Source organism: Epinephelus fuscoguttatus, linkage group LG23 (assembly GCF_011397635.1).
Source record: "Epinephelus fuscoguttatus linkage group LG23, E.fuscoguttatus.final_Chr_v1".
NCBI classification, from domain to species: domain Eukaryota; kingdom Metazoa; phylum Chordata; class Actinopteri; order Perciformes; family Serranidae; genus Epinephelus; species Epinephelus fuscoguttatus.
The window spans coordinates 3,709,543-3,733,223 of NC_064774.1; the positions used below are offsets into that span (position 1 = coordinate 3,709,543).

At 41.9% G+C, this 23,681-nt stretch overlaps 2 protein-coding genes across 2 annotated transcripts; both read left to right on the forward strand.

The window, feature by feature from the left end:
• The first annotated feature begins 1,494 nt into the window (after positions 1–1,494).
• On the forward strand, positions 1,495–8,385 carry LOC125883709 (Fc receptor-like protein 5). Its single transcript, XM_049568185.1, has 5 exons — positions 1,495–1,529; positions 2,262–2,519; positions 2,618–2,878; positions 5,612–5,746; positions 6,148–8,385. The coding sequence occupies exons 1-5, from the start codon at positions 1,499–1,501 to the stop codon at positions 6,195–6,197; spliced, it is 735 nt and encodes a 244-aa protein (XP_049424142.1). The 5' UTR covers positions 1,495–1,498; the 3' UTR covers positions 6,198–8,385.
• A 1,811-nt stretch (positions 8,386–10,196) lies between these two features.
• LOC125884363 (transferrin receptor protein 2-like) lies at positions 10,197–22,443 on the forward strand. The gene is given in 19 exon segments (XM_049569259.1): positions 10,197–10,336; positions 11,113–11,151; positions 11,251–11,443; positions 11,527–11,719; positions 13,358–13,398; positions 13,401–13,497; positions 13,586–13,694; positions 13,774–14,016; positions 14,103–14,242; positions 14,313–14,488; positions 14,639–14,758; positions 14,942–15,024; positions 19,476–19,539; positions 19,641–19,708; positions 20,643–20,713; positions 20,814–20,898; positions 21,041–21,265; positions 21,391–21,531; positions 21,786–22,443. Coding segments are annotated over 18 exon segments (2,334 nt in total). The 5' UTR covers positions 10,197–10,336; positions 11,113–11,121; the 3' UTR covers positions 22,041–22,443.
• Positions 22,444–23,681: the final 1,238 nt, after the last annotated feature.

The following is a 23,681-nucleotide window of genomic DNA, read 5'->3' on the forward strand; positions in this document are numbered from 1 at the left end:
ATTGTACCACAGTAGCCAGAACTATAACTATAATATTATTACTTTCAATAATGTTGTTGTAAGATACTGTCATTACCTGCATATCTCTCTCTCTCTCTCTCTCTCTCTCTCTCTCTCTCTCCCTGTGTCATACGGATTACTGTTAATTTATCATGCTGATCTGTTCTGTACAACATCTATTGCACGTCTGTCCGTCCTGGAAGAAGGATCCCTCCTCAGTTGCTCTTCCTGAGGTTTCTACCGTTTTTTTTCCCCCGTTAAAGGGTTTTTTTTGGGGAGTTTTTCCTTATCCGCTGTGAGGGTCTTAAGGACAGAGGGATGTCGTATGCTGTAAAGCCCTGTGAGGCAAATTGTGATTTGTGATATTGGGCTTTATAAATAAAATTGATTGATTGATTGAGAGGACCCAAGGGTTCCCAGAAGAACATAGTACTGTGAAGAGATGATCAGTGTTATTCTCTTCACCTGTTGGGGACTTTAATGTCTTGGCTGATTGGTGTAAATATGTTGAAACTTTACATTTTAGTTTTCAATTGTTGTTGTAACAACACAGTGGTTAACTTGTGGTAAGGTTTAGACACAAAACCACTTGGATAAGGTTAGGAATTTTGTTTTGGCTTAAAAATAGCCCGTTTTGTCGTCACTAACACGACTGGAAACGTCCCAACATCTCGTGAACATTATTTGCTTTTATTGTTTTTTTGCCAATATGTTATTCCGGTGACTGGGCTGCAAAATACAACACATTAAGGGGTTAAAAATTAGGTATGTGGCTAAACCAGAGTAACAGGAAGTCTGACTCTTTTGTCTCTGTTTGTTTATGTGGGTACTTCATATCCTGTTTTACTGAAACGTGAAGATGGCCTCTCTTGTGGCCGATGACAGGTCTGACTGTGGTTTTCAGTGAGAGAAAGACCTACATAATGGTAGAGTTTGGACTCGTGATAAAGGTGAAACAAATGAGAGGTCTTTTGACAGCAATTGAGCTTTACCTGCTCTTATGTACTGTTTGTATCTATACCTATGAAAATTAAAGGGCCGCCGCTGCAAAATGTGTTTAACTGAAACAGTGTGTGTGGACTGTTTGTTGTGGTGGGTGTTGTTCATTTGTCAATTTAAACCAAGAGTGCCATGTTGTGGGGGTCAGAGAAAAATAAGAAAAATAGCTCATTAGGCTTCATTTGGCCATCACAGCTACTGTTTTTTCTGCATTTGGGTCTTTCCCCTGCCCGTTCAACCGCACTGTATACATTATCCTAAAAGTATTTCCACACTGTGGTATTGCTACTTTTACTTTGTTAAAAAAAATATGAATGCTTCCTCCACTACTGATTAGTGAAAGCATAGAACTTTTCAAATAATGTTTATGTGAATTAACTCAAGCAAGTTACAGTTCTGTAACGTTCAGCAATGATGTTCACGATTTCCTGTTCGATGTGAAGGATGTGGTAGACCAACTGTGTCAAGCTTGTTAGATGAAGACAAAGAGTGAAGCAGGATGGAGATCACATCACTCTGCCTAATGCTCTGTAAGTAATTTACCTTTTTTACAAAATAATTTGACCCTTGCTGTTTAATTTTCTCTGCTCATCTACCAACTACTTGAGCAGTTAACATACTTACTAACCTAACAAAGCAATAGTGGAAGAAATATTCTGATCCATTCCTTTTGTAAATACGTAAGTATTATCAGCGAAATGCAGTGAAAGTATGAAAAGGGAAAGTACTCATTGTGAAGTAAAACGTTGAAGTAAAAGTAACTAAAGCTGTCAGACAAATGTAATGGAGTAAAAAGTACAATTTTTACCTCTGAGATGTAGTGGAGTTGAAGTATTAAAATGGAAACACTCAAGTAAAGTACAAGTACCAGGAGTTTGGATTTAAGCACAGAACCTAGTTACATTCTGTCACTTAAACAAAGCCAAACACTGTATCTTGCTCACCTTCGCTCTGATAATGAGCACAGCTCGGTTACTGTTGTAAAACCAAACCCTGAGCTGAGGGAGGTTAATAAGCGCTGTGTGCAGAGCTGCAGAGTCTGTGGTAATTATCTGTGAGTTCCTCACTTTGACTTTCTCTCTTCATGTAATGTAATCAGTTCAAAAACTGATGAATGCAGCTTTGCAGTCTAGCACCTGAACATCAAGTAACTACAGCAAAGCCTGCATTTAAATCATAAGCTCAGCTATGTACATAAAAACCTTTAATCCACTGGTAAATACTTCCTGTTTAATTGTTATTTACATCTACCCACCCTGCAGCCACGTTGAGCGTCACTCCCAACAGATCTCAGTTCTTTCCTTTTGAAGAAATCTCTCTGAGGTGTGAGGCAAACTCCACCGGCTGGACAGTGAGGAGGAACACCTCCTTTCAGACATCTCAGGCTTGTAAGTATGGATGGGGAATCCCACGCGAGTCCTCCTGCACCGTCCAAGATGCCTACTCAGCCGACAATGGAGTGTACTGGTGTGAGTCTCAGCAGGGGGCGTGCAGCAACACTGTGAACATTACAGTGGCCGGTAAATACCAAATGTGCATGGATTTTTGCAATTAAACAGACTTTGCAAACACAACAAGTTAGAAATAAAACACAGAAATGTAATCTTTTATATTTCAGCTGGTGTTGTGATCCTGGAGAGCCCCACACGTCCTGTGATGGAGGGAGATAATGTCACACTGCGCTGCTCCTACAAGGAAGAAGACGACGATGAATCAACATCAGATTTCTCTGCTACATTTTACAGACACAATGTTTTCATTGGCACTGAGCCTGCAGGGAAGCTGGTGCTCTCACCAGTGACCAAAAGTGACGAAGGATTCTACAAGTGTGAACACCCAACGAAAGGAAAGTCACCGCAGAGCTGGCTGGCTGTCACAGGTGACATTTTCTGCTTCCTATGTAGAGTAGTCCCACCAACACATTCTCACTCTGACTTAGTCACATGTCCACGTTTGGTCAGGGACTTTCCACGTCCACATATGACGTCCAAGGTACACTGGGTGTGTTGGTTGTTGACGTTCTGGGACGCTGTGTCAACTTCAGCCTGTTACATGCATTGTCTGTTTTCAAAATACACTTCTGTTTTCACAGGAAATGTACAGTTTGATACAGTCTCTTTCAAAATAAAAGCACTACGTCGGTGCAACACCACAAATTGATCCTAAGTGCTATATTGTAGGCAACTGGACTTGCTTGCGTTTCTTGAAGACATTGCGCCTCTCATCCAAGAAGCTTCTTCAGTTCTAAATGACTGGTGCGGAATCGCAAGCTTTAAACTCAGTGTGGGTGTGAGCCCTTGCAGAGTCGTGAAGGTCACACGTGAGTTGTTGACCCACCTGGCCATCATGCGTGTCATTGGGCTCACGTGATGTCTTCAAGAAACGTAAGCAAGTCCAGTATGTTTCAATTTGACTACTTAAAAAAGAAAGAAAAGGTGTAAAGTGTTTCTTTAGTGTTTCCCTGTCAACGGCTTTGAGACAGTATTTAAACCTAATCTTGGGAAATAAAACTGATTGTACCTCAGTATTTCTATCTATTATTTGTCAGTTTGAATTACTTGATTCCTTTACTCAATATGACAATTCAACTAGAATTACCATCTCTGTGAACCAGTCAAGATGCAGTTTACATCATGTCTGTCCAGACTCATATTTAGCCAATGCTTCAGATACTGATGTTTCTGCAAAGACGCTATGAAAACATGGATGCTTCACACACACCTTCAACCTGACGGTTCAGATGATCTATACAATCAGCACAGTTTCAAAAGTTCCAAACACACCCATGTTTTTTGATGGTCATAGTGACCTTGACCTTTGACCACCAAATTCTAATCAGTTCATTTTGGGTCCAAGTGGACGTTTGAGCCAAATCTGAAGAAACCCTCTAAAGATGTTCTTGAGGTATCACATGGATGGCACAGATGCAGTGTGTTGGGTTTAGGGGGATATATTGGCAGAAATGGAATATCATATAATAAGTCTGTTTTTTTCAGTGAGTAATCACCTGAAAATGTGAATTGCTGTGTTCTACTTACCTTAGCTGTTTACATGTACATAAGGAGCGGGTCTTTATTAATGGAGACTAGTCCATAGCCATTGGTAGCTTTGTCACCTTCTACCTATGCCAATCCTCAATGCCTATGTGCAGTTTCACATAGAGTGAGTAAAAAACGTGGGACGTGGGACAGACAGAATGACTGACTGACAGAATGACACACTGACAGTTTCCGTGATTATGTACAGCATACCATACCATGACTTAGTCATACCAAACATTAGAAACAACACCAACATTGGTCCACAGGGGGAGCCACAGTGATCGGTCGCATTTTAGCCATTTTGAAGCATTTTTCTGTTGTTATAGCGCCACCCAGTTGCCAATTAGAGTTAAATTTCTCCAGTCACCTTGAGGCGTCCTGTTCTACATATCTACCAAGTTTAGTAAAGATCCATATGGCGGTTAGGCCTAGATAAGAAATGAGCTCTCTAGCGCCCCCATTTTGTTTGATGGGGTCAATAATGGAGGGGTCCCCTCAGATTATGTGTGGTCATATGCCTACAAAGTTGCGTGGTGATGGGTGAAACCCTTGAGATGTTCTACACCTTTATGTGATGAGCCACGCCCTCCGCAATATTCATTGCCTTATAGAAGCTCAGTTTTAGGAAGTTTTCCAACTTTTGCCAAGAGGGAACTTTAGATATTGCTCCCTAGATTATGTTCACCCAGTTTCATGCAGATCGCTCAAACTTCCTAGGAAGAGATCCATTTGAAGTGTTTTTCAAAAAATTCAAAATGGCGGAAAATCTATATAAGCGGAAGTTATGGGTTCTTGAGGCAAATGTGTTCCTCATGAGGAGAGGCATCTCTGTGCAAAGTTTCATGTCTCTACCACATACGGGGCATGAGATATGCCCATTCAAAGTTTGACATTTCAATCGGTTGCTATAGCGCCCCCCTTTGGCCAATTGATGTAATATTGCTTCATTGGCATCCTCCCATGACCCTCTACCACTGTGCCAAATTTCACATGGATTGACCAAGTCAGTGAGGAGAAAAACGTGGAACAGACACAGAGTTTTGGTCATTATATAGTAATATAAGATCACCGTATCGCACCTCCATGTTTCTACAGTAGTTCAGAACAAACAAACCAAACACTGGCTCCAGACAGGGTCATTTGCGTTTCCGTGTTGGCTACCCTAGTACGAAGCCCAATTGCAATGTGCAGCATTGGAGTTACACTGATTTGTAACATGAAACTACTTTATTCAGTGTTTTTAGGTGTTTAAATCACCTGGTCCATTTGTTTAGGAGAGGAGAAGACCTCTAATTTAGCTCCTGGTGAAAACCTCCTGAACATCTGGATCAGCGCACATTATCTGTCAACAAACACCGGACAGTTCAGACTGTAACTGGGTATGTGGACAGATTCCTCCACCTAACACTGACAACAAGACTTCCCTTTATTCTTTGTTTTCTTGTTGCACCCTGTTGAGATGATTCATATGACACTAATGGATAATGGGACAATGTTTCTGAACCTTAATGTAATATTTAAGTGAAAACAGAACTAATTGTGTGTCATGTTTGAATCCTTCTTCCTCACAGTGAGACCTCAGACTCTAGAAGCCCCTCCTCGTCCTGTCATGACTCTGTACAGGCTGATCTGTACCATCCTGCTGTTCATCCTGTTCACAGCCATACTCATAATGTGTATTTACATATACCGCAGGGTGGCTCGAGGTAAGAACACCTCTGAAAATATATGATAATGATAATAATAATAATAATAATAGACTATATTGATCCCAGTATGGATCATATTTTCTGATGGCTTCCTCCACAGCGTAGCAGAAAATAGCACTCAAGTTAAGTACAAGTACCTCAAATCTGTACTTAAGCATAAGAATTTAGTATAAAATGAAGGCAACAAAGCTAAGTTTAAGGTGTTTTCTAAAACCTTTACCCTAAACTCGAGATACCGGAAAACCAGAGCGAAGTCCAAACTGAGCCAGCCAACCCACAAATCTCTCTCTCACAACAACAACAGCACAGTAGCACTGGCAGAAATCAGGAAGTGAAAGAGGAAGATGATGCTATGTGCGCTCGTCTTAACCCTTTGTCTCCTCTGCTCTCACCTGCAGCTCGAGCTGATGCTGAAAAGAGAGCGTTTGATCATCTCGAACTGGAATGAAGACGAAGAAGACGAAGTTGTGGCATTGCTTAAATGCTGACCCATTTTTTTTTGTGTAGCAGCTTACATGCACCTAAACGATTTATTTAAAGCAGGGGTTTGCGACCTAAAAAAAAGAAAAAAAAAATCTGTCTGTAGCTGCAAAACTTATTTGAGCCTCATACTAAAGGTAACACAGCCTTTAAAGTCGAACTTAGCCTATGAGCAGTGATGGCCAAATGAAGCCTCGGGAACCACTTTCTTTATTTTCTGACCCCTGCCAGATGGCGCTCTTGGTTTAAAGAAAAAAGCTGAAGGACTGGCAATGAAATGTGCTTTCAAACCTTTGTTGAACAGACAGTGCCATCTAGTGGCTTCAGAGAATAAAGACAGTGGTTCATGAGGCTTCATTTGGCCATCACTACCTATCAGCATTACGCATAGATCTAAATAAGCATTCACTAATATGTTTTAGCACAGGCTGGCTGCATGCAGTGGGCTATTTTTGATTATTTGGAACTTTAACTTTGCAGCATTGCCGATGAAAGCAATCAAATTCTCTATTTTCCTTTGAGACTTTTCCTCTTTGCATCCGGAATCCACGGCAAGCCAAGCCAGGAAGACTCAAGACTACTCTGGCCCTCGCCAGTGATACTTTCAGAGTAAAAGGCACCAGGCCAGATGTACGACACACAGTTTAGTTGATGAAATGTTCAACATTATTTTTAGATCAGTGTATAAGCTACACATTTTACACTTTAAGAAGGTAAGAGTCACTTTAGGCCTCATGTTCCTTCTTCTTTAAAATGCAAAAAATAAAGAACATGAGGTCTCGGACACCATTTCAGATGGCAAGACCCAGACGAAAAGCATTCACATGTCCAGTTTAGATCTGAGCAAATGACAAATCATCACAAATATAAATACAAATACCACAAATACCATGGACGGATTATGAGACAATGGGCCCCTGGGCACATATATGTAAAAGGCCCCACCACCTCTGCCACATAGAAGCAAGACAAACAGACTTTGTGCTGGTTTTGCCTCATTTTCATTGTTGTTTTTCATCTCTTTGTGATTGTCATGCGACTGGTTTTGTGTCTCTCTGAGGTTGTTGCATGTCTCTTTGTTTATTTTGATGTTTTTCCCATTTCTGTAGTTAATTTGTGTCTCTTTGCGGTTCCTTTGCATCCATTTGAGTCTCTTCTTGGTCAGTATGTGTAAATTTGAGTGACATTTTGTAGGTGAAAGCCAGGAGGCCCCTAACACTTTGGGTCCCTGGACCTGTGTCCATTAGGCCCATTCAGTAATCTGTAAATAACAATTATTGTCTGATGAGGACCAGAATATAGCCAGAAATCACCACAGCCTCCAGTGGCATTCACCTGCAGACAGAGGGCGCCATTGAGCCATGAAACTCTGAGTTACAACTGAACCAACCTTGTTACAAGAAGACAAACTTTTCTGCAGAAGAAAATGATCAGTTCCTGTTGTCTGTTTCAGGACTCAGACATTTAGGAAAGTCTCTCAGGTTTAATCTCATGTTTTGCTTTCATTCCTTTTTTAGTAAATTAATGTGTAGAAACTTTGATAAATGTTGTGAAGCCGCACTGAAGGTGTTTCTGATCAGTGTCAAATCAGTTTTGATGGTGATGCTTTCTTTACTGATCTCAGCTTTTTGTTGAGAAACATTCACACAGATTGTAAAATGTAAAGATGATCAACAGCACATTATTGTCTCACGCCACCTAGTGAGCATTTTGGTGTAAAATGCTTTCACCAACTAGACTGACTATTGAAATTAATACATCACTTTTAAACATCCTTATTTCCTAAAACATGAAAACAAATTTTGTAATCGTACATTTAATCAATAAAAGAAAAGACAGAAAAAGAGACAAAGACATCCTGCACTGTGACCTTTATTTGCTGATGCTGAAGCTGAAAACAAAAACACATAAAGATCATTTCAGACTAGACATCACTGTGAGAGCTAAGAGCTCCGTAGAACTGAAAAATCCTTTCGCTTTGGTGACACCTGAACCCATCATTTCATCACTTTCCTCAAACTATACTTTTTATATTTTATATTTAATTGTTAATAGTGTTTGCTTTTTATACTTTTACTTTTATGTATTTTATACTCTTTGTTATGCACCAATACACCAAGCCAAATTCCTTGTATGTGAAAACCTACTTGGCAATAAAACCGATTCTGATTCTCTGCTGCTTGTCCCACAGATTTAAGGGGGATTTGGCGATTTGCAATATTTGCCCCCAAAGAATTGCTTAACAATGTTTCTTAAATGTTTTTTGTTTCATTTTTAAAATCTCTCAACATCAGAAACTTTATGAAACAAAATATCAAGAATGATTTCAGCAGGTTCGCTCAATTTTGACTCTCTATACAAATGCAGTATCAAAGATTGTCCAGCAGATGTCTCCATTCTACCGGTTTCAGTGAACCTGAATTAAATGTGTTGCATGTCTGCATCTGCACTTCTGCCTCCTGCGTAGTAACTAGTTACATGGAACAGAGTTAAGTAATAAATTACAAAATAAATGTCATTGTAAGTGGGCAGGAGTACTCACCTGGGCTGATCTTAAGGCCCGTAGAGTCAGAACAGTGTTACATGGTGATCTCTGATTTAGGATGGCTTTACCCTGATCCCTCTCAAAGCCCTGTTCACTATGTCATGAAACTAATTGCCAACATGTATCAATCATGATCATGTCTGGTCCCAGTGTAGTAACACCCTTTAGCCACCAGATGGAGGCATAGACAGGTCTAAAATCACTCTGTCACACCACTGTAATAGTAATAATGACAATAATTATTATTACTATTATTATCATTATCATTATCTATTTGTATATTTATGTATGGTCAGCAGAAACTAATTTAACACTGTGACAACAAATAAATAATGGCATACAGTTTAACCATTGCTCCCATTATTTTAGTTATAAAAACCAAAGTTACACTCCACTAACATGAATCAGCTGCCAAAAAGTCACTGCAGATGAATTATCTGAGACCATCAAAGCTGCAGTAATAATATTAATTGCAGTTGGAATAAAGCAAGCAACACATGACGTCCAGTTTAGGATGATTAATCATAATTTTCTCCCAACATAAAATCAGTACTTGGAAATATGAACAGTTGTATCTCTCCATAGATGTGACTTCATGAGCAGAGGAAATCTCTCTAATTTAGGCTAATTTATACAATGTAAAATGCCATAGACTTGTGCTAATAACATTAGCATGTTGTATTTGTGGAGGAAATGTGTTTAGTATAAGACAGTTGTTTTGTCTGTGGATGCCGCGAGTTATAATGGAGCTCATTTGTGTCTATTAAGCCATGTTTAATGTGTGTTTAATGTGTATTTAATGTGTATGTAATGTGTTTAATGTGTGTTTAATGTGTATTTAATGTGTGACTAATGTGTTTAATGTGTATTTAATGTGTTTAATGTGTGTTTATTGTATTTAATGTGTGTTTAATGTTTTTAATGTGTGTTTAATGTGTGTTTAATGTTTTTAATGTGTATTTAATGTGTTTAATGTGTGTTTATTGTGTTTGATGTATGTTTAATGTGTTTATTGTGTGTTTAATGTTTTTATTGTGTGTTTAATGTGTTCAATGTGTGTTTAATGTTTTTAATGTGTATTTAATGTGTTTAATGTGTGTTTATTGTGTTTATTGTGTGTTTAATGTTTTTAATGTGTGTTTAATGTGTTTAATTTGTTTATTGTGTGTTTCATGTTTCTATATACAAGATAATGGCTTTTCATTGGCTGTCCACTATAATCAATAATAAATGATGTCACATTAAACTGATCAACACACTCATGTTTCATGATACAATAATATATTTGGTTATATCTAGTATTTTAACAGTGTGGTATCAGTACTTTTACTGCAGTAAACTATCTGTGAGAGCAGGTCAGGTGACCACAGGGTGGGTGTCAGATTGGACTTTCCAAAGTTACACACATGCACGTATGCACACACACACACACACACACACACACACACACACACACACACACACAGGGAGACACACACACACACACACACACAGGGAGACACACTGAAAACACCCAGACGGATGGACGTAGAGAGAGAAGACAGAGAGGAGGAATAAACGAGGTTAGTGGATCACCTTAACTCAAGTGTTTGTTATTGATCAGCTGATTGATCAACTCCAGCGATCTGTGACTTTAAATCTGTTTTTAACTCCTCAGACTCGAAAATTACTTTTTGAATAAGAAATCGTCGTCCATTTGAAACTGTCATGTTGGACAGACACCTGTTGTTACACTGATAAATCACACACCTTAAATCATTGCAGTGAGAGTGTCAGCTGAAGACTTACAGAGAGTTAAAGCAGCCTCGCTGTCGATGTGTGTGTGTGTGTGTGTGTGTGTGTGTGTGTGTGTGTGTGTGTGTGTGTGTGTGTCTGTGTGTGTGTGTGTGTGTGTGTGTCTGTGTGTGTGTGTGTGTGTGTGTGTGTGTGTGTGTGTGTGTGTGTGTGTGTGTGTGTGTGTGTGTGTGTGTGTGTGTGTGTGTGTGTGTCTGTGTTTACTTAGCTGTTAATAAGTTAGCAGATCAAACACCACTGTGACCTCTGACCCCTGTGAGGGAGGAGCCAATCACAGTGAGTCTGATCTGTGATTATTGATCTGTGGCGGATGGAAAACATTCAGATCTGTTTATGAGACGTCAAGGAGAAATGACAACATTTCAATATTTGAATAAAGTTTAATAAAGACGGATGATAATGATAATTATATAATTATATATTTAATAATTATTATGATTATTATTATTATCATTATCATTTTATTTTTGAATCAAAGTTGTTGTTTTTTTGTTGTTTTTTTCTGAATAAAAATATTTCATCGTGGTTACTTTTTACCTTACAGGTCATCGTCATGGACACCGTCAGGACTCGTCTGACTCAGGTGAGCCACAGGTGAGACACCCAGAGACCAGCCCCTCCCCCTCTCGTCTGCAACTATGGTTACAGCTATCTCTCTCTCTCTCTCTCTCTCTCTGGTCAGTCTCCTTCAGTGGGCGGGGCCGAGGATGAGGAGGTAGGAGGAGCTCAGAGGGTGGAGATGAGGTTTGTGACACGAGAGGAGGAGGAGGCGGGGCAGGGCAGTGACATCACAGCACTGGTGCTGCCTTATCGCCACGGTTACCGCAAAGCCAGCGTGTTCCTGTGTGTGTGTGTGGTTGTCGTCTTTGTCATCGGTAAACACACACACACACACACGCATTCTTTCACTGACTAGTTTGATCATGTGATTAAAGTGGGCGTGGTCTGTCTCTCGTAGCATTTCTATTGGCCTACGCAGTGTTTGGTGCGCGGCTCCATTGCTCCCAGGTGAAGGGGCTGGGGGAGGAGGATGAGGAGCGTGGGGGCGGGGCTAAACCACCTGCAGAGGGAGGGGCGGGGCTTTATCTGGGAGAGCTGAGGGTGATGATGAGGAGGCTGCTGCAGGATGAAGACATCCACGACACTGTCAGGTGATTATACATCTATATTACGACTCAGTCCCACAGACACCGTCCAAATGTGGATTAATCCGCCAATGAAAATAGTCCCTAACAAAGATTGTTTGATAAAAGCTAAAGTGAGCAGCTGTTTGAGGGAATCACTGATCAATGTATTGATTTGTGTTTTTAAAGATCTTCAGGAGGAACCAATGAGAGACAGAAACAGACTATGAGGGTTGAGGGATGAACGGGTGAAGGGAAAAAATGAGGGTCTGAAGATGAAGAGATGAGGGAATGAGAGATGGATAGATAAGTGGTCAGGGGGCAAAAGGACGAGGGTTTAGGGATGAAGGACGAGGAATGAGAGAATGAGGGTCAAGGGACAAGGGGATGAAGGGATGAGGGTTGAAGGATGAAAGGCTGAGGGTCAAGGGGCAAAGAGATTAAAGGATGAGGGTTTAGGGATGAATGGATAAGGAATGAAGAATGAGAGAATGAGGGTCAAGGGGCAAAGAGATGAAGGGATGAGGGTTTAGGGATGAATGGATAAGGAATGAGGAATGAGAGAATGAGGGTCAAGGGGCAAAGAGATGAAGAGATGAGGGTTTAGGCATGAGGGATGAATGGATGAAGGGTGAGGAATTAAAGGATGAGGGTCAGGGGGCAAGGAGATGAAGAGATGAAGGTTTAGGGATGAATGGATAAGGAATGAGGAATGAGAGAATGAGGATCAAGGGGCAAAGAGATGAAGAGATTAGGGTTTAGGCATGAGGGATGAATGGATGAAGGGTGAGGAATTAAAGGATGAGGGTCAGGGGGCAAAGAGATGAAGGGATGAGGGTTTAGGGATGAATGGATAAGGAATGAGGAATGAGAGAATGAGGGTCAAGGGGCAAAGAGATGAAGGAATGAGGGTTTAGGGATAAATGGATGAAGGGTGAGTGATGAAAGGATGAGAGTCTAGGGATGAGGGTGTTTAAGGATAAGCGTTGAGGTGTTGAGTAGATAATAAGTGAGGAATGAAGGGATGACGGTCAAGGGATGAATAGATAAGGAGGTCAAAGGGATGAGGGATGAAGGTATGAGGGTTGAGGGATGAATGGGTGAAGGGAGAGGCATGAAAAAAATTAGGGTCTGGGGATGAAGAGATGAGGGGATGAAGGATGAGGGATGAATAGAAAAGGGGTCAGGGTGTGGAGGGATGAGGGATGAAGGGATGAATGGAAAAGGGGTGAGGAATGACAGGATGAGGGTCAGGGGCAAAGAGATAAAGGGATGAGATTTTAGGGATGAAGGGATGAGGGGTGAGGGATGAAAAGATGAGGGCTGGGGGGATGAGGGGATTAAGGGTGAGGAATGAATGGATGAGGAATGAAGGGATGAGGGATAAAGGGATGAGGGTCAAGCAATGAACGGAAGATAGTTGAGGGTTGAGGGTCTTGGGCTAAAGGATGAGGGATGAGTGGATGAGGGGATGAAGGCTGAGGAATAAATGGACGAGGATGAAAGGATGAGGTCAAGGGGTGCTTCCACTGACAATAAATGGGAGGTGTGGAAAGGACGGATCCTGTGGACACTTTTGGTCTTTTTGTCCACTCGTCAGAAGGAGTCCTGTTGTTGTTGGTATCTGAGTTTTGTCCCGTCAGTGTTTGTGTTTGTCTCCATCAGTCGAGTCAGCAGAGCCAATCATCCTCCAGGTTCCTCAGAGGGGCGTCTCTGGCCTCAGAGATCCTGCGCCGCTTCAAACTGCTGCAGATGGATCACACCTGGACCGAGTCTCTGTACGCCACGCTGCAGTTCCCCCACAGGTAGACGCTGCAGAGGTCACTCAGAGGTCACAGATTGATGACAGAGAGTACAGCCTGTTTGTTTATTTGTTTGTTTGTTTGTGTTCAGGTCTCAGAGGAGCTCTCTGTCGCTGGTGGACTCTACAGGACTGATCTCAGAACAGATCTCTCTGAACCCATCTGACTTCTGTCCATACAGCGCCACAGGAAGTGCCACGGTGAGACAGTGAGTCAGGATGTCTTGTCATCATGGTAACCACAAACCCGGTATCATTACCTGTCTCTCTCTGTCTGCAGGGGGGCGTGGTCTATGCTAACTACGGCCGCCCGGAGGATTTTAATTGGCTGAAGAGTGCGGGTGTATCTGTGGTTGGCTGTGTGGTGGTGATGCGTGTTGGAGGCGGGGTCAGTTTTGCTGAGAAGGTGTGGTTGGCTGAGAAGAGCGGGGCAAGTGGAGCTTTGATCTACCCCGACCCAGCTGACCTGCCGCAGGACCCCCGACGCCTCGGCCTGAACGCACACACCGCCGTATCCGAACATGTAAAGCACACATAGAAACACACACCTGTTATGTGCCTTCCTGCTCCCAACCAATCAGCATCTCCCTCTGTGTCGTCCAATCACAGGTCCACCTGGGGTCAGGTGACCCCTTCACCCCTGGCTTCCCGTCCTTCAATCATACTCAGTTCCCGTCCATCCAGTCCTCCGGCCTGCCGCTCATCCCAGCCCTGCCAATCAGTGCCACAGTAGCTGCCAAGCTGCTCAGGTGAGCCCCGCCCCCTCAGCTCACCTGCTCAGGTGTTACTGTGACCTCACCAGGTTTTTCTGTGTCTCAGCCAGCTGTCAGGTCCATCCTGTCCTTCGTCATGGCGGAGTCGACTGCCATATGTGCGCTGTGTGGTCGGTCCAGAGTTCAGCTCCGGACGCAGAGTCAAGATGTCGGTCCACAACGTCATGACACCAGTCCTGCTAAACAACATCTTCTCATCTCTGGAGGGCCGAGACGAGCCAGGTAAGTGTGTCCCTGTAAAGTGGTCTCTGAACTGTGTCCCTGTAAGGTACTCTCTGAACTGTGTCCCTGTGAGGTACTCTCCTACTAGGTCCCTGTAAGATAAACCAGGTCCCTGTAAGATAAACCAGTCTCCCTCTGCCTTTCTGTCAGACCAGTACATCATACTGGGAGCTCAGAGGGACTCACTGGGTCCAGGAGCTGCGAAGTCTGGAGTTGGAACAGCGATCCTTCTGGAGCTGGCTCGGACCTTCTCTGCCATGGTGAAGAATGGTGAGTCTCACCTGGATACAGGTGTACTTCCTGTGGTGTAGACAAGGCCATAGTATTAAGATGTTAGCAGGTGGTTACAGGCGGTTGCTAGGACATTCTATGCTGCGTCTGATGTGAACAGTGTATTTGCAGTGTGGTGACAGTGCACAGTGTTGGTTTCATTGTGTATCTGTATGTGCGCAGGTTTCAGCCCCAGGCGCAGTTTGCTGTTTGTCAGCTGGGATGGTGGAGATTTTGGGAACGTTGGAGCAACTGAATGGCTGGAGGTTCGTCCAATCACAGAGTAGAAAACACATTACAGTACACACCACAGAGGAAGAAGGAGGAAACAAACTCAATGATTCTGTGGCAGGGCCGCGTCGCCGTGTCTTTGATCTTCGGTTTTCCAGTGGACCGTTCGAGCAAGTCTGGCTTCTCTGCTGCTAACGCTGCTGCCGGGATACAGCGGAGGAGGAGCTGGCTGCTAATGCTATGTACTGGGACACTGCTAATGCTGCTTGCCGTGCTGCTAACATTTGTTTCTCAAAGAAATCAGTCGGTCGATGACCCACCTGCACATGGGCTACCATGTATGATCGAAAATGTATAACAATTGAAAGAATTCGAAATGTCCATCCCCGTCTAGCTATGATGCTAGTTTGCCACCGTTGGCTAAAGCTTACCTGTCGAGGAGAAATGTCGCCACTTGACATCCGATTTCAAATTCTTATCTGCTTTAAACCGTCTCCACCGTTCAAAGGCATCTCCTATATAGACCTTCGCTTTGCCTCGAGTTTTGTCTTGGCGTTTTTGGGAATCATAATGAGGTCATTGGGGTTTTGTCGCACCGTCAGCCATTGTAGCTCAGTGTTAACTGTAACTGATGCTGAGACTCTACTGACTGCATGACTGGTAGACGGCGGTGGGTGGGGCAACAGGCCAAAACACAAATTCAAAACATAAACATGATTTGCGTACCGTAAATTTTTTTTTTTTTTAAATGCGAATTTTCTGGCTGTACTATGGTTGTCGGTGAGATCAGTATGTTATATGAACATTATTCCTTAGTCTCTGTGACATATTCAATTCAATTCAATTTTATTTATAAAGCCCAATATCACAAATCACAATTTGCCTCACAGGGCTTTACAGCATACGACATCCCTCTGTCCTTATGACCCTCACAGCGGATAAGGAAAAACTCCCCCCAAAAAACCCTTTAACGGGGAAAAAAAACGGTAGAAACCTCAGGAAGAGCAACTGAGGAGGGATCCCTCTTCCAGGACGGACAGACGTGCAATAGATGTCGTACAGAACAGATCAGCATGATAAATTAACAGTAATCCACATGACACAATGAGACAGAGAGAGAGAGAGAGAGAGAGAGAGAGAGATGCAGGTAATGATAGTAGCTTACAACAACATTATTGAAAGTAATAATATTATAGTTATAGTTCTGGCTACTGTGGTACAATATGTTGAAAGTATGTATTAATATCTGGCAGTATACATGTGTGACAATAGTCGTGTATAATAACAGTAGAAGTATGACTAATGACTAATGATGGCAGCAGCAGCAGCAGGAGGCATCTGGCAGGACCACGGCAGCAGCACAACCACACACGTCACGCTGTCCAGGCACCGCTGTGATATGAGTTAATCTGAGAGACAGTGGAGCACAAAGGCTCCGGAGAAGAAGCCGAGTTAGTGACATCCAGAATGGCCAGGTTAGCTAGATGCAGTAATAGAATACGAGAGAGAGAGAGAGAGAGAGAGAGAGAGAGAAGGAGAGAAGGTGCCCAGCGTATTATAGGGGGTCCTCCGGCAGACTAGGCCTAAGTCAGCCTAACTAGGGGCTGGTACAGGGCAAGCCTGAGCCAGCCCTAACTATAAGCTTTATCAAAGAGGAAAGTCTTAAGTCTAGTCTTAAATGTGGAGACGGTGTCTGCCTCCCGGACCGTAATAGGAAGATGATTCCACAGGAGAGGAGCCTGATAGCTGAAGGCTCTGGCTCCTGATCTACTTTTGGAGACTTTAGGGACCACGAGTAACCCTGCGTTCTCAGAGAGCAGAGTTCTGGTGGGATAATATGGCACTATGAGCTCTCTAAGATATGATGGAGCTTGACCATTTAGAGCTTTATAAGTTAACAGTAGGATTTTAAATTCAATTCTGGATTTTACAGGGAGCCAGTGCAGAGAAGCTAAAACAGGAGAGATATGATCGCGTTTCTTAGTTCCTGTTAGTACACGTGCTGCTGCATTCTGAATTAGCTGGAGAGTTTTTAAGGACTTACTAGAGCTACCTGATAATAGAGAGTTACAGTAATCCAGCCTAGAGGTAACAAAAGCGTGGACCAATTTTTCTGCATCTTTTCGGGTCAGGATAGGCCTAATTTTCGCAATATTACGTAGATGAAAAAATGCAGTCCGTGAGGTTTGTTTTAAATGAGAATTAAAAGACAAATCTTGATCAAATGTTACTCCGAGGTTTCTTACGGTAGTGCTAGAGGCCAGAGCAACGCCATCTAGAGAAACTATGTCATCAGATAAAGAGTCTCTGAGTTGTTTGGGGCCAAGAACAATAACTTCAGTTTTGTCTGAATTTAACATCAGGAAATTGGTGCTCATCCAGGTTTTTATGTCTTTAAGGCAGTTATGGAGTTTAGTTAATTGATTACTTTCTTCTGGCTTCATCGATAAATACAACTGTGTATCATCCGCATAACAATGGAAATTTATAGAGTGATTTCTAATGATGTTACCTAAAGGAAGCATATATAGAGTAAATAGGATTGGTCCGAGCACAGAACCTTGCGGAACTCCAAAACAAACTTTGGTACGTAAGGATGATTCATTATGAACGTGAACAAACTGAAAACGATCAGATAAATAAGATTTAAACCAGCTCAGTGCAGAACCTTTTAGGCCAATTAAGTGTTCCAGTCTCTGCAGTAGAATTTGATGGTCAATTGTATCAAACGCCGCACTAAGATCTAATAAAACAAGTACAGAGATGAGTCCTTTGTCTGAAGCAATCAGAAGGTCATTTGTAATTTTAACTAGTGCTGTCTCAGTGCTATGATGCACTCTAAATCCTGACTGAAATTCCTCAAATAAATTATTATCCTGGAGAAAATCACACAGCTGGTCTGCGACTACTTTCTCAAGGATCTTTGACATAAAGGGAAGATTAGATATTGGTCTATAGTTGGCTAACGCCTCTGGATCCAGGGTGGGCTTTTTTAAGAGAGGTTTAATTACAGCTACCTTAAAAGACTGTGGTACATAGCCTGTTAATAAGGATATATTGATCATATCTAATATATGAGTGTTAACTAAAGGAAAGACCTCCTTAAGTAGCCTAGTTGGGATGGGGTCTAAGAGACACGTTGATGATTTAGATGAAGAAATCAATGCGGTCAGTTCTTGAAGAGAAATTGGGGAGAAGCAATCTAAATATATATTAGGTCTTACAGCTGTGTTTGAGGTTAGATAGGTGCTATCTGAGGACAGGAGGTCATGAATTTTGCCTCTAATAGTTAGAATTTTGTCATTAAAAAAGCTCATAAAATCATTACTGCTAAGGGCTAAAGGAATACAAGGCTCAATAGAGCTCTGACTCTCAGTCAGCCTGGCTACAGTGCTGAAAAGAAACCTGGGGTTGTTCTTATTGTCTTCTATTAATGCTGAGTAATAGTTAAGAGGATATTAGGAGGATTTTACGACTATTTGCTTTAGATTTCTTACATATAGCTCCTTTAAGAACACCTTGTGAGGATTTCTTTAAATGTTCACTTGGACTGAAGAATTCTGGGACACATCCATCAGGACTGAGTCCTATAGCAGCTAATGACGGAGCGGACGAGAAGCAGCTGTAAAGTTATGATCTGCCCAGGGGGCATGAGTGGCTGCAGTGAACACACAACTAGGTGTCTGACACCATTCAAAAGGAAATATTAGAAATTTTGGCACATGCAGTCCAGAGATAAACTGTCTGAGGCGAGAGAGCGCACATTCTTTGGACTAACAGAACCATCAATGTAAGAACGTCTGAGTAGTTTTCCTGTAGCTCCTCGACCCAATCAACAGAACAAATGTTTGAATTGGAGGTTTCTGCTGTGGTTAATATGTTGAGGCACAAAAACCCTGGTTATGGTTCAGAAAAAAATCCTGTTTAGGCTTAAAATACACATTTGGTTGGCACAACCACCCTGGAAAAGCTACTGATGTCTCACTAAAAACCAACCAGTTTTATTGTTTGTTGGTCTCCAACAGTGATCTGCAGCTGTCTCGCCTGAGCACATTCACACACATAGTCGTGTGTGTGCACATTTCTACTGCACAGTGACAGTATGTTCCCGCACATGTTCATCAGCAACGTTGTGGATGAAACTGAAAGGAGGGTGGTGAGTGTCAGACACATGAATGAGAGCAGCGGTCATTGGCTCTCACCTCCAGCTGTTCTGTTGGCTGTCAGATGAGGAGAAGGAACAGCTGAGATGAACTGCAGGCTGTTGTCCACAGCTGGCAGCTGTAGTGAAGCACTTGCTTTGCTTCTAGAGGCCCGATTCACGGCGCTCTGAGTTATTAATAACCTAAACAAACATTACATACAATAGTCCACCTTCTGACTCTATCACTCTCTGTCTCACACACCACATCAACTCTCTGCTGAGACTTCCCTCTGACCTCTGACCCTGTAGTTGTCGTGGTAACATGTGCGCTCTGTGTTCCAGGGTTACCTGTCCATGCTGCACCTGAAGGCTGTGGCCTACTTCAGTCTGGATCAGGCTGTCATGGGTAACGCACAGCTATCAGCCAATCACAGGAGACCTTCTTTAATGTGTCAAGCAGCCAATTAAAGAGATGAAATAAATAACCTTCTGTCTGTGTGTGTGCAGGTGATGATGTCCTGTCAGCGTACTCCAGTCCTCTGCTAGTCGACCTGCTGGATGCTGCCATCAGACAGGTGAACACTGAGAGATGATGTCTAATGGGTTATTTATTAGAGACATAGAGTGTTGGATTTTTTGCCAATATTTTCCAGCCCATTTAAGTCTGAAATAGGTCAGACTGAAATCGTACTGAGTTAAATTTCTTAAAGTCGGACTAACACACCCAGATCATGTGACTCCTGCATGTATACAGGCGCTCTGAGCATGCCCCACAGTTTCCGCCCCGGGCTTTGACCCAGAAGTCCAATAGTATTAAATGTGTGTAAGAGAAGAAGAAGCCGGTAACAACATGGAGAAATCTACATCCAGAGCCGTGACTTTTTGGACGGACCAAATGTACAGAGCTGTAAAGTTGTCCACCATGGTAGCAGTTAGCTGCTAGCTAACCGTAGCTAACTTGTTTGTCCATTGTTTGGTCTGTGACGTAATAGGTCAACAGGAAAAAGGTCCAGTACTAACAAGCTGAAAGGGGGCATATCTCCACCTATCGTAGAGGAGTCGCACATACTTGGCTCAATAAATGGATTCCCCTCCTGTGAACGTCCTGAGTGATTCTGACTGTTGGAGAAAAACTACCTTCAAGTGAGACCGTGCATGTAGATGTGCTAAAAATGCAACAAGAATATCTTTCAGTTTACCTTAGGTATGCCTTGAATAGATGTTCAAGGTGAATTTAGATGAATTTAACAGGACTGGTAGGAGGTGTTAATAGACTTGGATGACACTCATCCCTAGGAAATCATGACAGAAGCTTCAACGAGGGCAAATTCGACCATTTATAGTCACATACTTACATCATTCATATTGTGCTGATGCTGTTATTTCATTTTAAAGCCACTGTCTACCAATGACATGCTGATGTTATTGTGCACCTCTAAGATTTCTTTACATCAGTGTTGCTTTGGCTTCATGTCACATGTTGTCATGTCGTGGTGTTAATGTGTGAAGGTGGAGCATCCGAGACATGCAGGTCAGACCATCTTCAGTCAGGCGGAGAGGGAGGGGGGCAGCTGGAGGATGTGAGATACCCCACAAACACTCAGCATCACATCCGTCACTAAATAATGTTTTGTAAAGAAGAAGATTGACCTCATGTATGATTGAACCTTTCCTCCTCAGAATGAAGCCACTATACCTGAACAGTGGAGCGTACAGCTTCACAGCGTTTGCAGGAGTTCCGGCTATGGAGCTCAGATTCACTGAGGTAAAGTGACACTGCGTCATGTTCATGTGGTCACATCAAACTGTGCTTAATGTCATGTCAGTGTGTGGAGTCATGTGTACTCGGTGTACAGGTCTACTTGTTACAGGTAGATGAGTGATGAATTCTGTGTCTGTCTCTTAAGGAGCGAGTGTACCCATTCGTCAACACGCCATTGGACACCACCTCTCGCCTACAGGAGGTGCTGGGGGGTCGTCTGGGGGTCACAGGACGGAGCTTAGGGGAGCTGGTTGGGGAGATGGTGCTGCGATTGGCCCACGACCACATCCTGCCGCTACGCATCGATTCCTACGCTCAGGCAGTGCTGCAGTTCAGCGCTCAGCTGAACAAACACTCTGCTGAGCTGCAGGTACGCTCTCTGACCTCACCTGAGTCACTGTGCTGACAGGTGTCATCATGGCTGCTGTGTTTTTGTATTGTTTTGAAAAGACAGAGGTGTACTGATTAAATTTTCTACTGTCTCTCTGTCTTCAGTCCAGAGGTTTGTCTCCTCAGTGGGTTTTCAGTGCAAGAGGAGATTACAGCCGAGCAGCCGAGACACTGCAGAGAGCCATCGACAACAGCGACCTACACGACCCGACCACGGCTCGCTTCTACAACACTCGCATCATGAGGGTACTAATACTTCTACAACACTTGCATCATGAGGGTACTAATACTTCTACAACACTTGCATCATGAGGGTACTAATACTTCTACAACACTTGCATCATGAGGGTACTAATACTTCTACAACACTCGCATCATGAGGGTACTAATACTTCAAATACTGCCGCTGACACTGCTCATTTCTAGGATGCTCGGAACACAAGGGTACAATTACTTTAAACGCTGGCTGCCACACAAACACCCGCTTTTCTGTCCTCCAGGTGGAATACTACTTCCTGTCTCAGTACGTATCAGTGGTGGAGACGCCATTTCGTCACGTGATCCACGGCCGTGGCGACCACACTCTGAGCGCTCTCGCTGAGCACCTGGCCCTGCTAATGTCTGATCCCGAACGCTTTGACGAGAAACGCTTCAGACGGCAGCTCGCCTTCTTTACCTGGACGCTGCAGGGAGCCGCCAACGCCCTGACCGGGGACGTGTGGAGCATACACAACACATACACATTCACACACTGAGACACGCAACACACACACACACATATACAAACTGTTATGTAGTTCATTAACATGATAGATGATTTATTTAACTAATTTATTACTTAATTAAAAAGAAAATATATCCTGTAGAAACTTTCTGTGTAAGAGATGCTCGAGATACATGTAGCATGAATATATACAGTACAGGTATGAAATAAAATAAAAAATGATAATAACTTGAAATATATTGAGATGTAAATTAGAAGCAATGGTGCAGATTAATATTTGATGTTATAAATTCTAAGATGTGATAAAAAGTGAAAATATAAAAAAAAATACACTAAATAATAAACATCATTCTTTCTTTATTTAAGACAATTAACAGATTTATATAAAAAAATATTACTGATGTATTTATTATTAAAGTATTTTCTGTCTTTGATCTATTGTTTTTGTATTTTCTGCTCGACCTCCCGACCTTTGAGCTTCAGTCAAGTTCAGTGTGAGTGACATCATCGGTAGCTGTAACAGTAAAGACAGCGTGGGAGCTGAAGCCTCATTAAAAGCTCCTTAACGAGCTCCCAGACAGACTTTTAATGTGGAGGGTGTTCCCTGTGCTTAATTTATATATTACTCAAGCAGACGGAGAGAAAAAACACTGAGATACAAACAGATTAAACAGGAAACACAGAAGTGAGTCGTCATTGATCTGTAAATCAACTATCAATAATGTTTTATTGTAAAAACAAAGAGTTCCTGACTGAGAAAACTGAAATGAAATAATAAGTTTGGTTGTTTGAGGTTTAGCAGTGTGACGACTGACTGAAGGTTTGATTGTGTTTGACCTGCAGAGTTTAACACAACCAGTAAAACTGTTTAGTTTTTATAAACTGACCAAATTAAACAATTTAAATGTCCAAAAAGGGACAAATTGTGATACAGCACAGAAAAACCCTTTAATGTCAACACTAAGAAAAGAAGAAAAGGAGATGTATTTTTTTGCATTTGTTTTTATTTCCTTGGCGATAACACCTCATTGTTTTTTTTTAATGATAAAGGTAGAGAAGCAATGATTATTTTATCAAAATTGACTTAATTTCCTATTAAATAAAAACACTTCTGATAATTCGTTGTTGTTAAATTATACATATAATGTTATTCAATATATATACATATATATATGTATATATATATGTATGTATATATATATATATATATATGCTGAAATAGTTTGAATTGTCCTTTTATGTTAAAGGTCGTGATGCTAAGATAATAAAGTCACAATTTTTATGAATCTAAAAAAGGATACATTTACAGCGCTGTTACCACCATATATCTAATGTTATTCCACTGTGTATTTGATAATAAAAAAAATCTTATCGGTATGATTTTAACACCATTTCTGTGACATTGTCAAAGTACTGTAATGGTAAATATCTTGAATAAATATGCAGAAATAATACTAGTGCTGCTAATACGACTAACTCCATGGTAGCTACTGGATATATGTTGGTATACTAACATATTACAGACATTACGACACTACATGATTTGTTTGATTTGTTTTTTGTTTTTTTTTTAGTGACAGGCTGATATTTAAAGGACAAATGAACTGTTTGGTAGAGCATGTTTTTAAAAAAGGATTTGACCTTTATTAGACTTTTATTTTTTGTATGTATT